The sequence below is a fragment of the Eublepharis macularius genome, chromosome 5, assembly GCF_028583425.1.
Source record: "Eublepharis macularius isolate TG4126 chromosome 5, MPM_Emac_v1.0, whole genome shotgun sequence".
Lineage (NCBI taxonomy): Eukaryota > Metazoa > Chordata > Lepidosauria > Squamata > Eublepharidae > Eublepharis > Eublepharis macularius.
Window position 1 is genome coordinate 131,356,007 of NC_072794.1, and position 22,824 is coordinate 131,378,830.

General features: G+C 39.1%; 2 protein-coding genes across 7 annotated transcripts in view; both read right to left on the minus strand.

Annotated features, from left to right (window-relative positions):
• Window positions 1-19,169, minus strand: part of CPNE1 (copine 1) — a 67,380-nt gene extending 48,211 nt beyond the window's left edge. For 2 of the 6 annotated variants that reach the window (XM_054979995.1, XM_054980001.1), the window contains exon 1: window positions 15,903-15,986. The gene's annotated coding sequence lies outside the window, so the exon portion shown is untranslated. Of the gene's footprint in view, window positions 1-11,511; window positions 11,533-15,902; window positions 15,987-18,688; window positions 18,762-19,034; window positions 19,054-19,084 lie in introns of those variants that run through there. The other 4 variants (XM_054979996.1, XM_054979999.1, XM_054979998.1 and 1 more) reach the window with 4 other exon arrangements.
• On the minus strand, window positions 7,396-15,986 carry RBM12 (RNA binding motif protein 12). Its single transcript, XM_054979994.1, has 2 exons — window positions 15,903-15,986; window positions 7,396-11,653 (listed from the first exon to the last, which is right to left on the minus strand). Exon 2 carries the CDS (start codon window positions 11,630-11,632, stop codon window positions 9,002-9,004), a length of 2,631 nt encoding a protein of 876 aa, XP_054835969.1. The 5' UTR covers window positions 11,633-11,653; window positions 15,903-15,986; the 3' UTR covers window positions 7,396-9,001.
• Window positions 19,170-22,824: the final 3,655 nt, after the last annotated feature.

Here is a 22,824-nt window from a genome sequence, read left to right on the forward strand (position 1 = left end):
ACATAACTTCTATTTGTCTTGACTTGACCTCAATCTAGCAATGTAGATGGAAGCTACCATTGCTGATAAGTATTTTGTGCTTTCTACATCTGTTTTCAAGGATATAATTTTTCTGGCTCTCTTATGCTATTACAGAAAATGTTTGGGCACATGATTCTGTAGCTGTGATAAGCAAAGGCTGTCTACAATAGATGTCCAGCAAGGATAAATAAAAAATGAATTGTCTAGGGGTATCCAACACTATCACATTTAAATTTAGCAGGCATGAATAACCCTGGCAGTTCAGAGTACCCTATGTAGTTATCTAGGAGGAGGACACGGGATTAAAAATAAATTTATTAGGAGCAAGCCCTGCACAAAACCAGGATCAAAATATTACAAATCCCTAGGTCTAAAATTTTAGGACGACAGCAACATTTAGGCCTAGAATTTTTTCTAATCCTGTATTAACGTGATGACACTAAACATGAGGTCTCTCTGCTTAAAAGTACTTTTATACATTCACTACTGCTTTGGAAGGAAAACTGAATGATTCTTTGCATTACTTGCTCTTTGGAATAAAGGGGAAGAATGCTTTTTCTTCATTTTTGGCTTACAGGAGTGGGAAGTGCTGTCAAGTCACAGCCAATTTACGACAACCGTTGTGGGGGTTTTCAAGGCAAAAGATGAACATAGCTGGATTTGCTTTTGCCTGCCTCTGTGTAGTGACCCCGGACTTCCTTGGTGGTCTTCCATCCAAATATTATTCAAGGTTGATCCTGTTTAGCTTCCAAGATCTAATGAGATCAGGCTAGTCTTGTGCTGTCCAGATCAGGGTATTGTCTGAAATGCTCCCCCCACTGCAGAAAAATTTCCTTAACTTCCAGAATTGAGATATTAGACAAAACAAAAATAGGGATCTAATAGTGCAGCGTTTCCCAACTTGTAGGTCATAACACAAAAGTGGGTCGCGAAGCCTCTGAAAGGGAGTTGCAGGCCAGCCAACCCTAATAGCAGCTCTTGTCCTTTGCACCTTTCTCTTTATCTCCTTCACTGGACCAGCATTGAATGAGTCATCTTAACAAGGTACATTTGGACTTGTGTGACACTGTACTGAAAAGATTGGGAATCACTGTAATAGTGGTTAAGAAATGTTTAATAACTAAATAATAACTGCACTTACATACCACTCTTCTAAAAAGATCTGTGCCCCACTCCGAGTGGTGAACAAAGTAAGTGTTGTTATTATCCCCACAATACAAGTGGGGAGCTGGGGCTGAGAGGAGCAGCTTATCCAAGGCCACCTACTGAATTCATGGCAGTAGTGAGATTCGAACCAACAGAGTGTCGATTCCCAATCCTATTACTTAACCATTATGCTACAATAGTTGTTGCCTGGACCGCCCCCCCCCCCCGAAGTCTGGACCGGGACTCTATGTAAGCACAGGGCTTAACTTGGTACTGAGGCCAATATGATACATGAAGAGGGGAACGTCATAGGACTGGCAGGGCAACCCCCTGATCAGCACCCACAAGTCACCCTCTCTGCAAACACTCTGGAGTAGCCACTCTGCACCCAGAAAAATGGGCCTGCTTGCCAAGATGTCAGCCCCTGCTGAAATCCCTACAGGGGAGATAGAGAAAGAGAAGCCATGTTCCAGAAAAGGACAACTATTTTTTCTGTGGACACCATAGCCAGCCAGTGCTGCTGTCACGGAACTGTTTGCACTTTGCACCTTTGATGTGCAGATACCTGAGGCAAAGACCAGGAAGCAAGGCACCTCAGACTCTGGGAATATCACACCAAGACGATCACCTCCAACTATCAAAACAATGGATTGCAATAAAATGCAGATGGCGCCCCATTTGCATCTTCTCTTCTCTGTGGAAGAGTCACCAAGTACCATCAATAAACTCAATCACTTCCTTCCCACACTTTCCCCTTCCCTCCTGTTCTCCCGTGGTGTCACAAAGAAAAACATTAGATTCCAAATTATCCATCCCGGATATCTTGTGTCCTGTTAAAAGTGACACATTAATTGCTTTTAAGTTTCCTGAGAACCATCAACAGGATATGGATCATTCCACTGACCATGCCCCAAGACACAGATGTGACTATTTAAGGGAGAGACCAGCGCTCACCAGGCACGCAATTTCCCCATCCCAACTAACGTAGTGCAGGCACTATATTAGACCTCTCACTCCTTGCTGCCAAATCTCTGCTTCTTGCTGGACAGGTGCGTATCGCCCATCAACGATACTCCTGCTAATGCATCCATCTCTATACTTCTCCTGTCTGTATTTCCTAGCCTTGTAGTGAATGTGTGTGTGATTCTTGCTCTCTGTATGCTCAAGATTATTAAGTAAAAGCTTTGATTTATTGAAGTATTAGTCTCCTCTCTTACTGGGTTGAATCCAGGATTTCTGACCCTGGTATACACAGGTCATAATCCCTTAATAGCTTGCTGCTTATTTAATTCCCCATCTTTAGGGCAGTTTGGCTAACACTATTCTCAAACCAAAAACAGTTATGTAAGAAAACCTCATATTCCTCATTCCTGATTCATTTCGAAGATTTGAAATACACATTTTTATAACTGAGTTTAGTCAATTGGCTCTGGTCACTGAAAAACAATAAACCAGAAATCACTCTATATTAGTACTGTCAGGACAGTTGAAATTTGCTCTAGTGCATGTGTTAGTTGAACCCTGAACATTTCAACTGCCTTAGTGAAGGATGAGATAAATTTCTAGTCTCTATTGTTGAGTCTGATTTTAAGCGTTCAGTTTCAAAATGAATGGGGAATAATCTTTCTACCTAGGATTTTTGCGTGTGTGTGAGGGACATCCTACAGAAATTATTGAAATGCTCGTTAGAAACCAGAAAACAATTAATCTAAGCAATTAAAAGATACAAACTGCAAATCAGCATAAATCCAAACATATAGCTAAATGTTTCACCTACCTTACAAGAGCAGTTAATAGAAAAAGGGTTATCTTCTGGCTTAAAAGTGCACTAAATAATTATTTCTGATAACAAACCAGACAGTTTGGTGTAATGATTAAGAGTGGCAGGACTCTAATCTGGAGAACTGGATTTGATTCCCCACTCCTCCGCTTGAAGACAACTGGGTGACTTTGGTCAGTCACAGCTCTTTCAGAGCTCTCTCAATCCTATCCACCTCACAGGGTGATTGTTGTGGGAATCAAGAAAGTTTGTGTGTAACTAATCAAATATTCTTTGTAATCTGAACACGAGTTCACGGTTGTATTATTCTGTCATGATTCTTACTGTACTATAGCTATAGATATTTGGGTATTTAGTTGACTCAGGACCACTTAATGCCACACTCAGAGTGGTTTACCAGAGTATGTTATTATTCTATGAACTTTTACTGGTTTCTATTGTTTATCTTTGATTATTGGACAAACTTAGGGTAAACTACAATTGAATGTGAACATATGTACATGACAAGTTATCACCTGATATCAAGGGGGAAATGTCACAGTGTTCCTGTGTCTAGAGAAGTAGATAACTAAGTTATAAACTTCCATAACCTTTCTACATCCTAGTTACTAAGTTTTTAGCAAGGAATAGGTTTTAATTTTTTCACATTTAAATCTAGTTTTGGTTAAATCCTCATAACACGGGAAAACTGTGGGCAAAGTGTCAAAACAAAATGGGTGGTATCCAGCAGTGCCTTTCCGCTGGCAGAAAGCTCCACCATCAGCAGAACCACGTCACTGGATATAACCCATTAAGCCTGCTCCAACTCATCTATGGAAGAATTACAAATCAGAACACAATGTTGATTCCATTACTGGGCAATTTATTCTCTGGACTCGATAATGAAAAAGCCAACCAATTTGACAATGATTACATTCACAGAAAATAAGCTCATCAAAAAACAAAATTCTCAATTGAATGCTGAAAGTAACATTTTCCCTCTACTTCTAAATTTTCTTGTGAGCTGAAGTGCATCTTGCTGAACTCAGTTCAAATTGGCTACAATAGTTTTAAGTTGTTCCCAAGCACAATATTGTTAATGTACTATTTTCTTAGCAAATAAGGAACTTTTGCACAATCACAAACACAACCAAACCTGATAGAGCCCCGAATCTAGATCAGGGAGGTACAGGTTCAGATCTGCATTCAGCCATTAAATTCATCCTTGGCAATCACACCCTCTCAGTCTAACCTATCTCACATGATAATTGCAACAGTAATATACACACTCCCTAAGCTACCTGAATACAAAGGCAAGAAATGAAATGCCAGATCTGTATGTATACCACAATTCCTCACAAATGCAGAAAGCCCAGAATGTGTTAATTGGACTCCAGTATATCAGTTATCACTTAAAAGTTCTCATTCTGCTAACTAAAGATATGCTTCTGTGGACAATGCACAATAAAGGCAGACAGAATTTAACTACATCACTGACCAGGACAGGACTAGTGTCCTGCATAGCTCCTCTTCTCTCCTCACCCCAAAAGTTGACAGAAACATCACTTTTCACAATAAGAACAGAAATTTGTCCAATCTATACAAGTCAGAGTACTCAACTTTTTTGTGCAGACTCTTAAGAACACAATATACATTACCATTTCTCATATAAGAAACACTTTTTGTAAGTGGTATAGAAATACTGCAAAAAAACTATTTTTCATCTGAGGCATTTGACCACCATTTCAGAACTAGCAGGCTTGCTTTCATTTTTCTTTGAGAGAGCTAGAACTATTGCTCTATGCTAGTTTTCCTGGAAGATCACCTTGTGCCATAACATGCTTCTCCTATAAGTGGCCTAACAAATTGTTTCCACAGACTCCTCGCAACTAGAAGAACTGAAGGGAGAGTCTGAGGAAACAATTTGTTAGGCCACTTCAAGGAGAAGCATGTTATGGCACAGACTTAAAATTCAAGGTGAACTTCCAGTTTAGAAGAACTGCCAAGTGAGAGACTAGGAAGCACCTCTTAAAAGGGCCTCAATTTGTCCCATAGGGTTCTAGATGCTGGCTCCTTCTCTATACAATAATAGACTGCAGCTACATTTGCATTCTAATGTGCATTTAGACGAGCATCAGGTTTACACATCTGGATCTAGCTATGCTCATCTACACTAATGGCTACTTATATGCTACAGACTTCCTTTGCAAGATTAGGGCAACCAAATGGGTAGCTTTATGATCTAAAGCAGTATTCTCTAGAGAGCAAGAAATTCTGAGTTTCAGAATCTGAAGGACATATTTTAGCAGAAATTCCTAAGTAAGTTAAAGTGTTTACACTAATGAAGTGATGTAACAATGGACACCAACTTAAAAGCCAACGTTTCATGTCAATGGAAGTCAGTAAGAAGTCTTTAAATTTCTCTATAAAGACCAAGGACTACCAAAGTAACCTATGAATTATTAACATACTGTGATAATCAAGCTCAGTCCAGTAAACCCAGATTCAACAACTTGCTTTATCAATTCTAAGGTGTTCCTTTGTTTATTTCTATGCCTGAACACCTTCCAAAATCTCGCATAAATTTCTCTCTTACTTCCAATCCCCTCTCAAAACCTAATTCTTATGAGAAATCTTAACACAGCTTAATCCTCCTCTCCAAATGAAAACAACAACTATGTATTTGTAACTACATCTGTAACACATCCATTCCTTTGCTCATCTCCATAATGCTGAAATTTAAACTGTGAACTCCTCAGGGTAATTTTTGCATGTGCTACTCTGTAAAGTGCCTCATACACGGAGGGAATAGAAGAGGCAAACAGCAGCATTTTTTTTAAAAAAAATTGAGCATAGCCTTGAGTTCTTTAAAGTCCCATGCTAGTTCATATAGAAACCAGTATCAGTATCTATCAAACACTGTAGATTCATTTCCAAGTATTAAAGGAATTTTACCTGTTCAAGGTACACACTGATCATTCGTCATTTTGTAACAATTCTCTTTGAACATAGCAAGTTAACAACGAAATCATCTGGACTCCTACTCTCTCTTAATTTTGCTTGTTGCTGTGAACTATTTCCAGGAGCAAGGAAACATGTTCGGGCGTTTCAAAACTTCATGCCTCCAAAGAACTAACATATTTTGGAGCAATTCAAGTTAGTAATTTCTGTGGATTCGATCAGCTGAACAGGAAACCCAGCATCAAACACTTCTGAAAACTGCAAATAGCTTTTCAAGGTTTGACAGTCAAGTCGCCATTTTTATTTTGAGAGGCCACGTAAGTGTAAATTTATAGAACACTGATTTGCTTTAGGCTAAAGCTGTCATCCAAGAACACTTGCCTGAAAGCAAGCCCCAGAGAGTAACATTGGACTTACTTCTGGGTAGACCTGCTTAAGATTTCTCCCTAGGGCTTTCTATATTACTCCTTTATTTAGGCCAAAGGAATACGATGCAGTTTTGCTTAGCCCCCCCATCCTATCCTTAAGTGTTGCTTATGCATAATATATATAACTGTACGCTAGATGTTAAGTTTCCTCATTCCTGTCACCAAAAAAATAAAAAGCAAAACTAGTTAAATTTGCCAAATTATAACCAACATGGTCTTTGGGGGGGGGGGGACAGTTTTCATCTCATCAAGACTTTGACATGATGGCTCCCAAGTTCATTTAAACCTGTACACTGGCATGGAAGACGTTAACATTTCTACATTTGCTAGAAAATGCAATTGAAGTTGTGTACGTGTATAAAAATTTTTAATATTTCATGAGCTTCCTACAGTTTTACTCCAAACCCAAGAACACACATATTCTTTCAGTATATATTCTGGTATATTAGGCCATTATTGATTAGCAAACTGGTCAGTTAAAATCTTTTAAAATGGCCACCATCACTAAATGCATGCATTAAAAAAGTTACAAATGTGTTACTTTTAAAAGGTTTAAGTACACATGATAAAAATCAGATGAATTTTTCAACCCAATATGCAGACCAATCTAGAAGAACGTGTATGCCAAGAGGTTTCCAAGTACCTGCAGTGCCAAGCGTATTTGCAGAAGTACGCTAACAATCCCACATCAAATACTAAAAGAAACAATATATAAATAGCCATTAAATGAGGAAGAAAACCTGGTAGCCAGTAGTTTAATTGCATTTCATACCAAGAAAAGCAACACTGATATTCAAGGATGAAATAAATAGTTACTAAATTCCATTTCCTTGTACTAGTTTCTTAATTCAACCAATTCTTCAAATAAAACCATGAGTTTAAGTTTCAGTATTTTTATTCTTGCAGGAAGAAACAGCACCCAAGCAATGGACAAATAGAGATCACAACTTGAAAAATAAAGGAAAAACTTTCATTTCCTATTCATTTCCCCCAAAACATGGTATTTTATTGGCCCTCCAAAAAACAAAAAGAGAACAGTCTGCTGTTGAAACACACCAGACAATTAAGATATCATAAATCTTCAGAAAGACAGTTTTATTAACAGACGGCTTAGGAATTTTAACAATGAAATACAATTATGTCACTTTTCAGGAGCACACCATCTCGGAACCTGTCAAAACAATTTCCAGTCCATGAATCTGGTAATGCAGCCACCTCTTCATTTTAACACCTTCACTCAGTCCTTCAAATTACTGTACTGCAAAATACTCAGAATGCAGTATTCAACAGGTTTTTACATCTGTCACATCTGGATGAACAGAACTGTTACCACTTGTATTTCTACGTTATGCTAGGCTGTGCACTTCAAATGTTCCATCATATAAAATTCAAATAGACACACTTTTTCTTCTACTGGGAAACAGAACAGCTTATGAATTGCTTTAAATACAATGATTTGCAGAAGATTTTTCAGACAACTAGTATAATCTTTGCATTTAATGATTTTCTAATAATGGACAGACAAAAATTCTACTTTGATTTTATATATCACTGCATCTTTTCTCTTCCCTAAGAAAAGCTCTACTGAAGAAAGTGAAAATTCTACACAGAATTGGAATTAAACAATGTTCTCTACTGGAACAACTGTAAGGAATCAAGATGTGTAGGGAGTTTTCAAAATTTTAATTTCATAAGTGATCAACAGCAGTAATTCACAAGATTTTTTGGAGTCATAGTAACACAAATGATTGCTAACATTAACACTCCGCATGAATCCCAGCTAGTCCCTTAGATGCGATTATTAAACCAAGAGGTTCCATATGAGTGTGGTTCAAAAAGTTACACAACATATACAATGTACAAAAACCAAGTGATGAGCATCCTATCCAAATGTAACATACAGTCCTAACAAATCATCTATTTAAACAATTATGTGTTCAAGCTGTGGCTTTGTATGGCAGCTCTATGTATTCCATTTTAACCATACAGTAAAGATGCAGAACAATAAACAAAGGTACCTGCACTCGTGGCAAAAGTCTTATTCTATACAGTCAGTTGCAATAAGAACTAAAAGTTATTCCATAAAAGCTTGAATTGTACACGGTTCAATTAATATTCAGGAAAACTGCCTGAATATTTCTCAATGAACATAATTTCACTGTCCATACACCAAGAATCTCTGAAAAATAAAGTACATAAACAATCTGAATAACTGAGACTTTATTCAATTGCAAAGTAAGGTAGGGCTATAAACAAAACTTTGACCTGTGTAAACAAAGCAGATTCAGCCAACTTTTAACCAACTCTAGGAATAGCTACTTTTCTATTTTGTAATGGCTTGCAATAGCACCCACCTAAGACATCACTAACTTCATCATGACAGTTTTCCTCATCCAGAATTTCATAAAAACCAATCTAGACTCCTTGATAAGCATTACACGGCCAATTCAGCATTAGAAAACTTTGTTGATGAGAATTCCTCTTCTCCACATATCTGTACTGGTAGAACAACTGCAAATTTACCCTTGCAGTTCTTCTGTAAACAGTTAAACCAGTGTTCCAAGTCTTATAAAAACAAATGTGAAGTTTAAACAATGTGTATGTTCTAATCTAGAACTACTAGAAAACAATCTGAATGCATTCATCACAGCACTAATACCTATTCTACAAACATTTTGATAACCAGCTACCCTAGAATGAGTTTGACTTTTCTCGATCCTATTGGCCTGTCATTTAGATCAACAACAGCTGCCATTGCTTCATCACGAGACTCAAATGCAACCATTGCTTCACCTGTTGGCATTCCTTTTTCGTTATATTTTAAGCATACTGAACCTGGAATTACTTGGTAACCATAGAAAAAATCTAAAATTTCATCCACTGATACAGTAAAGGGCATGTTCTGCACTTTAATGACAGTTGGCCCTGGTTTTCCAGAACCAGCTCCAAATCCTGGCGGACCAGTAATATGCAAATTGCCAGGGCCAAACGCTGGAGGCCCACTTAAATGTCCAAGCCCACCACCAAGACCAGGAGGTCCACTTCCAAAACTAGGAGGACCAGCTAGATTACCAGGCCCATTTCCAAAATTCTGAGGACCCCCTCCAAACCCTGATGGCCCACTTAGATTACCAGGACCGCCTACAAAGCCTGGGACATCAATTCCTGGACCAGGCAAGCCAGGCAAACCACTACTTCCAATAGATGGCATTCCTGGTCTGGAATCACCAAAACCACCCCCTCCTATTCCTGGAGGTGGAAGAGGGGGACCAAATGCATTAGAGCCACTGAAATTACTAGGAAAATGAAAAGGAGGACCACTGCTTGTATCTTTTGAGCCGCTACTGATGAAAGAATGATCATCCCCACCAGCATTCACTCCTGGCAAGGTTGCACTCCCTTGCATTTTCAACATTTTTTTCCCTTGGGAGGGAGTATTTCTCTCAATTTCTCTCATTTCTTCAAGGGATATCACTCTAAGCACAACATCTCTCCCATTCAGTTTCTTACGATGTAGGCGCTCTGATTTACGAGCATCTTCTTCATTTTTGAACTGGACCAGTGCTTGTCCTAAACCTTGCCCACTGCCATCAACAAGAATCTGTATAGAGTTCTTTTCAACTGCTAGTCCCTCTAAAAACTGGATGATTTCCATTTTGGTAATGTTATAGGGGACATTGGATATATGAGCGCATAGTTTGGAAGGGCGAGTCTCTCCTTCTGTACTCATCATAATTTCTCGCTGATCATAGTTGAAGTTCTGGAGTCTTTTACGGATCATTTCTATCTTTTCTAACATGGCTTTTTTAGTGATGGGATGAACTTGAATAAAACGATTCCCTATGTACTGCTTATGATGACATAAAGCCGCTTTGTAGTCAGTTTCATTTCTGAACTCAACAAAACCTTCACCAAGTGCTTTCCCATTGGGTCCATAAGCTATGTAAATACTATCTTCCACAATATCTAGCTTTTTAAAGAAATCTATGACATGTTTGTTCTCTGATTCGAAGGGAAGACCTTTCAAATAAACACAGAATCCCTGATCCTGTGGAGATCTAGATCTTGACCTTTTCTGACCATTAGGAGATTTGGACATAGAGCGAGTCTGAGGAGAAGGATGGTTTTGCCCAGACGGACCCATGGTTTGCTTGAATGTTATATGGCCTCCAGCAGACACCCACTGTCTCTCTGTTGCAGGACTAACTTCAACATAGCGCTGAAGCATCAGCATCCTGTTTCGTTTCAAGGCTTCAAATGTATCTTGGGGAGAGCAAAATTTAACTAATCCATTTCCATTATTGCGTCCAACATGATCTTTCAGTATATGCACTGCATCCACGCGGAGTCCATGGAAAAAGTCTTTGACATCAGATTCTGTTGCTGTAAAAGGCATCCCATGGACACCAACATACAAATCATCTGGATTGATAGGAAGTGCTTTCACACTGCTTTGGGAACTGATTTGAATAGGATTCATGGGACTCATAAACATTGGGTTCAAATTACTGCTTAAATTCATTGCTGTTCCTGACCCATTCATTCCAGCGGGCAAAGGTGCTACAGGTGGAGGATTCAGAGGAGGCATTCCTGATAAAGGAGGCATAGATGACATAGGTGGCACAGGAGGTACTGGAGGCATTGGGGGAACTGGAGGAACAGGAGGCAATGTAGGCACAGGAGGTGGGACAGGTATGGGAGGAATAGAGGGCATTGGGGGCAATGATGGCAAAGCTGGGATAGGAGGTATTGGTGGAGGTGGTACTGTGTTCATTGGAGATGCTGTACTAGGTATAGTAGAGCTAAATGTGGGGCTTCCAAATGTAGTGCCAAGATTTGGAGGAGCAGTTCCCATACTGGCAGTGGAGAACGTCGGTATATTTTTGTTGCTTTCATGGACTGAAGTAGGTGCAGTTACTACACTAGGAGAGGGACTGTTAAAATTAGGTACTGTAGTTGGAAGAGTCACCCTGCTACTCATTCCAGAACTAGGTGGTGGTCCAGACCTGCTAGCATTTGCTGGTGGCATATCTAAATTTGCAGTTTCAAAACGTCTGCGACTGAGTTCTATCATATTTTGCATTTCAGTTTTACTGCTCAGCAACAGTGTTACTTTGGACCCTTTAATGGTACCACCTGTTCGCATCATACCAAGCCTTGCATCTTCATCAGTGGCAAAAACGATGAATGCCTCACCCAGCTCACCCCCTACAATATGCACGCCCCCATCAGGAATGGTCAATCCAGAGAAGAAGTGGCGAATGTCCATAGTCCCCGCCACAATTGGGAGACCTTGTAAGCGGATGACCACAGCCATGCTGCGCTGAAACACACACACCTGCAGATGAGAAAAGGCAACGGCTAGGTCAGACTATTTATGACACCATATTATATAATCTAGACACTTATGTCTTTAAATGTTCAAGGATCTTCAGTGGATTTACAATTGCAGGCCTTATTCCTATGGCATTTTCTACAGAGTATTTTAGAAGCAAGACCATAACAAAACTTTCCAATAAATTTCAGTGTGACATATTAAAAGGCTATTAGCTTGAATCTAGTCAAAAACTAATAAAAAACTAAAAATGGTCAAAAAAAGCTCTGGGAGAAAAGAGAGCTTGAGACCTACTAAGCGTACTCGAATTCACTGGTTGCACAAACAAAAATTTTGTATCCGCTTGAAATTCTGGTGCACCAGATATTTTTTAGAAGTCAACATTAAAATTTTAAGCTCCAGCTTCCACACAAGACGTATCTCAAAATACCTATCAGTACACATTTCTAGGCACCCAAGCACCTGGAACCTTCCTAATTCAGTTTCAAACAAAAGCCTGTCCCCATTTTTGACATCAGGAATTCTTTTCTTCCCTATCATTCATTTACAGTAATCAGAGCAGCTGGCTTGGTGTTCGGATGGAAGTTTCTAGAATTCTTAGACACTGCAGAAAATCTCATTCCAACCAGGATCCAGAGATTGATGCCTTCTCTCCTACCCTAAATCCAGTCTTATCTATATTATCTTACTAAACTTGATAGTACTGAGTTTCAGTCAGCTCTGCAAATATTCAACCACTATGAAAATATTCATCCAGCTGTCTAAATGATCCAGCTGTACCGAGACTTTGTTACAATTTTGCCTAGATTAATGTGAGTAAACCCACTGGGCAAGAACACAAAATATTACAGTATTAGGTTTTGCCTTTAATATGCAATTTCCACCCAAAGTATAAGTATTTTTTTAATGTGGGCTTTTAAAAATTTAGGCAATTCAACTCAAGAGAAGAACTTCCCTTTTTCATTTATGGTTGCAGAGCAAAACTACAAATATGGACTTTAAACTGAAATGATAAGCAGCCAAGAACTAAAATATGAATTGTAACTGCTCAGTTGGTGCGCTAGAGCCTCAGATTTATATATTCAACCTTTCAATCCAATGGTTTCCCAAACAGTTGGTTAAAACTTTAACTTAAAAATAATATACCCAAGATGAACAAGCAAAGGGAAAATATTATCTCATGAGAAAACTGTGAAAACACTATACCTCAGGCTAGTCACCAAAAAATCCAGACAGCAAATGGTTTAAACATGTCCATCACAAAATCTGAACAGGCAATACTGAAAATAAATCTCAAATTGCACTTCCCTCCCTTTAAAATTCCTCACATCTATAACATCTATTCCTCACATCTATTCCTCACATCTATCTATTGTAATCTTGTACATGAAATGTACAAGATTGCAATCTGCAGCAATTTTAGCTTTGCTAAAATGTGCTGTAGGGCCTTTCTCTTGAAGAGCATTTCATTGGTTGCAATGGCAAAGGGAAGGGACAGTTACATGGTAAATAGGCGAACAGAGTATGAGACACGTGGATAAAAACAATACATCTATTAAAGACAGCCATACAAGATTAGCCATTTCTACACTAAACAACATGTTAGAATAGTTTGCGGAAGTAAATTCTCCACAGGCATGGCCACCACTGAAAAATGGTACTAAGCTGCTTTCTTGATTTTGAATTTGAACTTTTTTTGTGGTTATAATTCAAGCTTGGAATGCCAATTTTTCTCTTTTTATAATGTATTCTATTTTTACCAAATTCTCATATTAATGTTTATAACAAAAGTTTTAAAATAATAAAACAGATCTGAAACTTGCGATAGCACAGTTCAGATGTCACAAAAGAGAAATCAGGAAGCAAATAACATTAGCAAGTGAATACCTTCAAGTGGCAAAAGAACTGTAGTTCTTAAAAGTGTGTGAAACAACTCTAGATCGTAAAAATAATTTAACAGGCTTGGTCCATTGCTCAAATACTGTTATAAATTTAGTAGAAATTAACGAAATTCAAAAATCAGTCTTATATACTAGTGAAAGTGATCTTAAAATGTGTTATAATGTGCAGTAATACTTCCTGAATAACAGGAAATATTGTGCATTAGTATTTAGAAATAATCCAAGTACTTCTACATATATGGTTTTAAAAATTCGTAACAACTATCTGCTGTACCAATGCTAAACCAGAAGACCACCTATTGATGTTTTCTAGTCATAAGATTAACAAAAGCACTCAAGATCAGCTGTAACTGCTCAGAGTTTTTGGGGAATCTTTTTTAAACATAGTAACAAGTATGCCATATTGGTTAGATCACTGGTTTAGGGCCAGGGAGACCCAAGTTCAAGTCTCCATTGGGTGATTTGGGGCTAGTCACTTTTTCTGAGCTTCACTTGCCACATGGGGCTGTTACGAGAATAAAACAGGGTAAAAGAACCACATCTTGCCACCCTATGTTCCTTGAAGGAAGGGCAGAATAAAAACCTAATAAAAATTAATATTGTGGCAATTTTCAGTTATGTAAGGGTCTTATTTTCTATAACTGCAATTTGAGTCACAGACTGTAAATTTCAGCAGTCAATTAAAACAATTAGGAATGTCTGTACTGATTAAAGGAACTGGAAATGTATATCATGTAACAGCCACATTTTATGGAAGTTCAACAGTTATCAGCAGAAACTTTTAAACAGAACAGATTCTACTAAAGCTTTTATCCAGATTGTGAAGCACCAAAGTCAATGCTACTCAGCATTTCATAATATATAGATTTAAGACACTCCACAATACTGTGCTGTCTTGCATGTGCATGTTAAATTGTTGCTCACTCTAAAAACTTCATGTTTCTATGCATGTATTTTAAATAATGTAGAAATTCCTATTAAATGTTGTTTATTACTACTGCCTGGAAAACAAATTCAATCCACGGATTTATCATTATATTTAACAACATATTTATACCCTATGATTTAAGCCCAGTGGCACATTAGAGACTAATAAGATTTTCAGAGTGTACATTTTCCAGAGACAGAGTTCCCTTCTTCAGACACAGGTAGGAATGGAGATCCCTGAGTTTTTATTTTATGTTTCCTCTAACGGGGGCTCAAAGTGGACTGCAATAATATCTTCTGTTTGTATCCAGAGTTCCCTCTGCAACTGGGAGTAGTTCTGAGGTAAACAAAATTATCTGAACTTGTTTATAGGGTTTACCCATAAAGAATTCCTTAGGAACACTATGTTGGGGAGCTGCCTTCCTGTATCCAACCATGCATGCTTGAGGTGATTTTCCCACATTCTTCTTTGCACTGGCAGCCCCATACCATTCCAGGAAAGCTCATTCCTGGGATTACAAGACACATGTAGAGTGACAGCCATGTAAGTCAGGCCGCTGCCCGAAAGGAAAGGAGAGGGAGTGAAATAGTACGTGGAGTTCTGCTTGCAGAAAACACAGGAGGGATTAAGTACAAAAGGGATGGAGAGGAAGATTCCATGTGTCTTTCGTGAATATATGGCTGGATACAGGCCTTAATTTCCATACTTTCACAAAACAGCTAGACTCAACAAATAACCCACCTACAGTAACTCTTTTAGACCAGAAAAGTGCTGCTGATGTGTAACCATGATCTTGTTCTTAAACAGTTAGAATTAAACGGCTGACCTGCACAATTAAGCAGCTGTCCAGAAAAAAAATTAACAGATTCCAGATACAAGTATGTTCTACTTTAACAAAGTTGAGAAGGTAAGATAAAAATATCTGATAATTGAACTAAATACATCTGACTTCCAAATACTCAATGTAAGTGGCAATTCTTTCAGATTAAAAACCAAGGAAGCATATTATTAGCATGACATAAAAACATCAAATGAAAAGACCTAAGGGAAGACTACTTCATCCAGCATAATTCCAGACTCCTGTTTTGTTTTTTTGTCAAGCAGGTAAAGTGGTTTCCAAAGTATCTCTGGGGGGGGGGGGATAATGTTCTCTTTATTTACATGGCTGAAAACACAATTCTGACAACTAATGACACTCGCCATACACTAGAGTTGTAAAAATATTTAAAAACCACATACTACTTAAAGACATCCCACTGAAATATATACAAGAACTTATACAACTAGACCCTGAAAGAAAGCTATACTCTTTTGGTTATTTAATCTTTTAAAGCTAATTTGTATGTTGGACAGAATATTCCAGACTACTTTGAATTATCCAAGTGTTTTCAACAAGCATATGTATTTCTTCAAAGTCTCTTACCTGCAAAGAGAGGTGTTTTTTTCCTTAATAAGTAGCAGAAGTCAAGTCAATCCTGTGGGCAACCAACTAAAACCAACTTTTAGACTGCAATAAAGAATAAATGGAGGCAAAAATCAATGTAGGCAACACACAACTAAGGTTAGCAGTCCAGAATGAACTGTATATTATGAAAAGTTTGAGGCTGAAATACCATAAGGCATTCCCAATACATGGCAACCACAAGTTTCATAAGGCACAAAGTATAGACACTTGTTAATCACTTATATTGGTCCACATTTAACTACAATTAATTATTTTAATCAAAAATACCCAACATAAGATCACTACAACCAAAATACATACATAAATAGATCCTTAATTTCTGAAACTTGCATTTCTCTTCAAAAATCTAAACTTGTCAATACAGATTTTCAAAAAGAGATACATTTAATTATTTCTCAGTAAGAAAAAGTAAATGCTAATCACTCCAATGAAGAGGACAATAGTTCTAACACTACTATGCCTTCTGATCCATTCCAAAATGCTCAGAGAAACCAAAGCAGCATGCTTTCCTAGCCCTGCAACATCTAATATCAAATCAGGCTCAAAACACTTTGCATAACACTCTTCCTTCAATTCATTTTCCCTTCAGAACACCATCACATCTTTTCACCTGAAAGCTGCAAAAAGCCACTTTTCATATAATCTGATTCTCAATGCACTGCTCAAATGAAATATACTGTTTCAAAATTCGTAAGTGTCCAACATTCAGGAGATAAACATACTGGTGCTTGAACATACACAATCCTCAAGTTCTCCAGAAAGCCATACCTATGACTCCAGAAGCAACAACATCTCATTCAGAAAAGAAATAGCATAACATTGAGATCAAGTTGAATGCTCTTTTCTCAAGGATGACAACTTCAGAAGAAGAGATATGAGTAATTCCATATCTGTAATTGTGCAGATATTAAATAAGCTTTTTGCTTACCCCAAGAAGTTAGCTAGCATTTTTAAAAAACAAAAATTTCCAAATCAGATACCAACAACACCACAAATATTAAAGATACAAATTTCCACACAATTGTAATTAGAACATCACTCTTTTTTGCTGTGAAGATCAAAGTTGTCTGGAGGACCCAAAACATATGGTTGAATGCTAGCTTTCCAAACTAGGCAATTTTAAAGGCTACGTGAAACAAAAACTCCTACTAGCATAAGAGATTTGGTATAAATACACTTCATCAGACCTCAAGATTTTCACATATTTTCAGTGTAAGCTAACCAGGCGATTATTTTTGTGTAATTCTCATTTTTCTTCCCTTTTAAAATTTTTTGGTAGCACTGAGAAGTTTGCCAAGTACACACAGCAATACAAAAGGCATCCAAAACTCATTTCCCCTTGAGATTTCTATGGAACTCCAGAAGCCATAAACCAACATGTTCAATTTTTCTCCAACAGTTTTACCTTCTATGGTTTTATGCTGCATACATACTTCCAAGTAAACATGTCTGCCCGCAAGTCAAGCCACATGAAATATCACACCACCAGACATGTCAGGACATTTTACAATGTTAATATATGCTTCATCTTAATTCTCAATTGACCAATATATAGTCTTTATAAGACAACTCACTTCCAACATAATGAATTTATGCATTCCAAATACACCAATGGCTTACAGAATCTCGAATAAAGCCCTATTTATTCATAAAGTAAAAGTAACATTCTCAGGAGCAATATAGCATTTTACCACTCAATAAATAAATGATTTCTTCCTGTGCTTACCCAGTAATTAATTAAAAGGATGGGAAGCAGTGCAGAAATAAATTCACATGTGAAAGACAAAATCAACACAATTAAAACTAGTGTTACCTAAAGTTCAAAAAACCCTAAAATTATTTTTAAAGCATTTCATCAATTCGTACCTACATACAATTATATCAACCGACAGCCTAGTACGTTCATTCATAGCTCCTCCCTTTGGATTGTCTGCACAAATGAGATACTTAGACAAGTTGTTACTTAAAAATGTAGTTTTCTTTGTACTAATTTCTAAAACCAGAAATAAAACAGCCAATAAAATACAGCATAATACAGCTCTATTTTATATAATCAGCTTTCAGATCCACAGACTAGAGTCTACACAGTTAATCAGTTTCTCATCTCTCCATGATTTGTTCCCATAACCTATAATCTTAATCAAGGATATGAAAGAAAATCTCCCAAGGAATCTCAAAAAAAAAAGCCTAGCATTAACTTAAACGTGTAATCTAGTTTGATTCAAACAGAAGTTCTCATTTGACCAAATACACTCCTAAGACCAATCAATAGGCTTTGCAAATCGTTATCCCTTCATAGCGCCGATTTAATTTCTGTTGAGAGAAAAGCTCAAGAATTTCTTGCCTCATACTTTCATCGAGAGAAAATGGCACCCACTGCGTACTTTTGAGACCATCCATGATTTTTAAAAAGAAACAAGACAGAATAGCAAAGTCTTGAAAATTCAGTAGTATTGTTCACACTATTCTTAAGCGAGGAAGAAGCTTTATTCGAGCTGGCCATCACAGAGAACGAGACAGATCGCAGGTGCTCCAGTCGATGCACAAAATCCCCGCAGCCACGAGCAAGGCCATTTTGTTTCACGCTACACAGACGGGTTCCATTCGCCAGCCCTCTACCAGGAAGGATCCCCTTTGCACCTTTCTCTTCGCCAGGCCAAACAACGCCGCTAAGCCTCGGTCCGACAGTATTAAGGAAGCCCCGCTCTATAAGGCCGACTGCGCAGGAAGCCACCGATACTCACCTACCCTCAAAGGGGTCACAAACCTATGGGCCCAATAGGCAGTTCTTCACTGACCCCGAAACAACACCGTCGCCCAGGCACAGCCAGAGAGCCCAATGCACCAGGCTAAGATGCCTCAGCGACGCTAAACGTGTTCTGAGCGTTCAGTCCCTACCGGGCCCGCGCTCCGGGCCGAAGCTTAAGGAGCCGCCCAAGCTCCACAGCCCCTTCTGGCCTAATTCCCGCCCTCCCACCTTTTGTGTCGCCAGGGGGAGAAAACACGCTGGGCTCACAGCCGGGACACGTCCGGCCCCCCTCCCAGTCCCAGCGAGCCAGGGGCCCGGCCTGGGGGGCGCCCAATCCTTACCGAAGGGCCGGTAAGGGAAAAGGGGGGGGGGGTTAGAAAAGAAAACTAACTCGTCACTCGGGCCCCGCTTCCCGCGCTGAGGCCAGCGCCAGCGACCGAGCAGCACCACAAAATGGCCGCCCAGCTCCACCACCTCCAGGCCGCCTGCAACGCGAAGTGGAGGTGCGGCTCTGCAAAGGGCGGGGAGGCAGCGACTTGGCTTGGAAGTAATTGTGGGAAGGAGCCCTCCTGGACGACGCGGTCCCAAAGCGAGCTGGTTTCCCTTTCAACACTTCAATATGACCGATGTGTTCGCAAAACCCAATGAAGCGCCACGACAAAAAGTCTGGTACGGGAGCGGGGAGCTTGTACACAGCGGATCCAGTCCGTTTGAAAATGCAGAGGTAGCTGCAGTTACTATCACGTTTTAATATAGGATGCACATGTACACAACTCAGCTGTTAACTGACCCGTTCATATACAGCGGGGATGATTTTTAATACTAAAATCGTCGGATTCCTTGCCTAGTTCGTTACTCTTTTTTACCTTGCAGTCTGTGTGGTTGCCTCTTTAAAGTTGCCAACTCTGTTAGACAATGTTTTGAGATATGGGGGTGGAGCCTGAGGGAGGAGGGGTGAGACTTCAGGGTATAAGACCATAGAGTTCACCCAGCAAGACAGTCGTGTTCTCCCGTGGGACTGATTTTTGTTGCCTGGAGATGTTGTGATTCCGGGCCCCACCTGGATGTTGCCAACCTTAGCGGTCATACTAGAAACAATTGAAGTGAGTTCTCACAAAAGCTCATGCTGGAATAATGTTGCTAGTCTTTAAGATACTGCTGGAATTCTGTTTTATTTTGGGTCATACAAAACCTTTGGTCCAAGACTGTCCTATTTTCTTGTACACAGTCATAGTTCATTTGCCTTGAGAAAGATTTTAGGGTGCCTTATGAACAGCACAAATGATTGTAGCAGAGCTGCTTTTTTAGATTGCAACCTCTTATTCTCTAGAAGGTACATTTCTCCTGCAACATGGCAAAGCTACACCTTTGACTGCAATACACACAGCAATACTGATATATCAGGTAAAAACTAGCTTGCACTTTCACACAGTGCAGGTGGGGACAATTATTCTAAGCTATTCAATATGACAGTGTATTCTGGAACAATTTTTTCCTAAGCACTTTCTTATCTCAGCAGTGGTCATTCCATGGCTTGCAAAGAACCAGATTCACAGTTACCATCAGCCAGAACAATCCGCTTAACCACTATGTGCCACCCCGCCACCCCCAAAATAAGATATAATGCCTAATATTAAATATATGACTAAAACCTCTTAAATAAAATTTTTCAGGCTATAAGCCAAAGGCTTAACTGATTAACATGCTATGTTGGATTCAGTGGATGCAAGTGAGGCTGGCTGACTAGGTTTTATTGTGTCTTGGGCCTACTGGGAACAAGAAAGGGAGACAGGAAGGAGAGGACTGGACAGGAGAAAAAAAGTCCTCCTGAGAATCAGCACTCTGCTGGTTCAACTCCCACTACTGCCATGAGCCCTGCAAGTGGCCTTGGGTAAGCCACTCCTCTCAGCCCCAGCTCCCCTGCTGTATTGTGGGGATAATAACACTGACTTTGTTCACCACTCCGAGTGGGCATTATTCTGTCTAGAAGGGCAGTATATAAGCACATTGTTGTTGCTATTATTATTATTATTACCTAAAACTTTTAAAATTAAGACACACCGCTTTATTCAGATCTTTACAACCTCTAGGCTAGAGTAATGCAATACATTGTAGGAATGGCAAAGGACTGTTCAAAACAGTAAACCCCCATCCTTTATGCCTCACTTCCTAAGAAATTAGTTTCCTCTTCAAATGGGTATATAGATGCAGTTTTCCAAAGAGTCAGTGGAAACAGGAATATCATAAAGTGTACAGTCCCGCTATTTTCCCAGGTAAATCAGAGTATGTTTTGATTGTGGCAAATAGAGGTTAAAAACTCAGACAACTACAATAGCCACATCTACATATTTATTAACACAGTAACATTGGCCATGAAAAAAAATCTGCTTTAATTTTAAACATGTTTCCTTCTACCTATTCCGTTACCATTCTTCATCCCTGGCTTACTCTATAGTACACATTGTCTTTCTACCCCACTGCAGAAGTCAGGTCTTTATCAGCTCTGCTAATCTCCACGTTCTTTCCTACATGCAAAGTATACTTTACTGTTCTCTGTACCAACATTGCATTTATCCTGTGTCCTTTCCCACATGTATCTTACCCTGTTCCCCTAAGTATGCTCTTTCCATCAGCTCAGGCCACTTGTATATTAACTCGAGTGTCCCTTTACTATGGAAAAAGATATTTTGCTTCAGTTTTGTTAACATTTCTCTCTGTGCTATATAGCATACTCTCTCCACACCCCATTAGTCTCCACCCACAGGTCTCAGCACCCCATATCCCTTTTTCTCTCTCTGTACTCCACAATGCTCTAAATTTTGTCTGCACCTTGAGCTACATCTTTCTTTACTAACCCATCCTGCTGTATCCATAGTTGGTTTTTCTGTTTCTGTTCCTTCCCTATTGCCTTTGCTAGGTTTCATAACAGGTAAAGTTTTCAGTCTCCAAGCAATTCATACAGTAAAAGTGTCTCAAACAGAGGTGGGCCACACAGCTTGACTAGATAGCAGTAAAAGGTAGAAAAGGTTGCAGCAACACCCCAATACCCCTCTAAATATAAGATGAAAAACAACATGGGCATATTGATACAGGCATTTTCTTACCCCCCTTTATAGGTTTGGATCAGGCCTTAAGCCAGATTCTTATATTATACTGGCAGAACAGAAACCACTACAATGCTTCTCTCTCTCTTGAGGAAGGAGTAACACACAAAGCCCTGGCTCACCTGGGAAAACCCCCAAGAAGCATCTGCTAATCATAACAGCATCAATCTTTGTGGCTACCCGGGGCAATAGTGGTGCTTTTAGGACTACAGAATAAGTTCCTCATATTATACTGAAAACATGGGAAGGAGCTATACAGCTAGCATAACACAGGAGGGTCTTAAATATTTCTACAAAGTAGAAGGAAACTACAACCAATGAGTATTTGTAATTTCCCTGTGGAGTTGCAAATACAGCAGGAGCTACAATTGAACCCTGGGGATGTTCTTAAACATTGAAAATGGTTTAATACATACTGAAAAGTATGTGTGGGAGATAGATCTGCTCAAAGTATACTGAAGTTCTTCCGCACTTCAGAGGGATATTTTGTGCCGGCAGCCTTAAAATTGTTTAGGGCCAAATCACTAACTCAGATGTTATACGGGTCACTTCTTGGACCACCAACTTCTTGTTTTGCACCTTTAGAGTTAGTTCAATCGAAATTTTTGAGAGTGGTCCTTCAAGTTCCTAAGTGTGTTTCTAATGCAATGGTTCGCCTTGAGACTGGCATGCAGAAAGTTGAAGCAAAGATCACCCTGCATTCCATTTTCCTATGGATAAGGATAAATTTAAATCCTTGTGGTTTATTACCCCTAATCTTAACTGATGATTTTCAGTCCAAGTGGATGATTGCCACTAGACAGAAAATTAGGGCAATAGGATTTTCCCCTCAAGTGCTTCTCATGATGGGAAGCGATCAAGCAAGGCAAATGGTTAGGCAAAGGATTGATGATATTGAACGACAATCTGACTTACAAGGCACTCCTGCTTTTATAGCTCCTCCTAGTAACAGATATATTTCTGCACCTGCTTCTTATTTATCCATTCTGGAGGTTAATAATCTCAGGAGAGCGCTTACTTTGGCCAG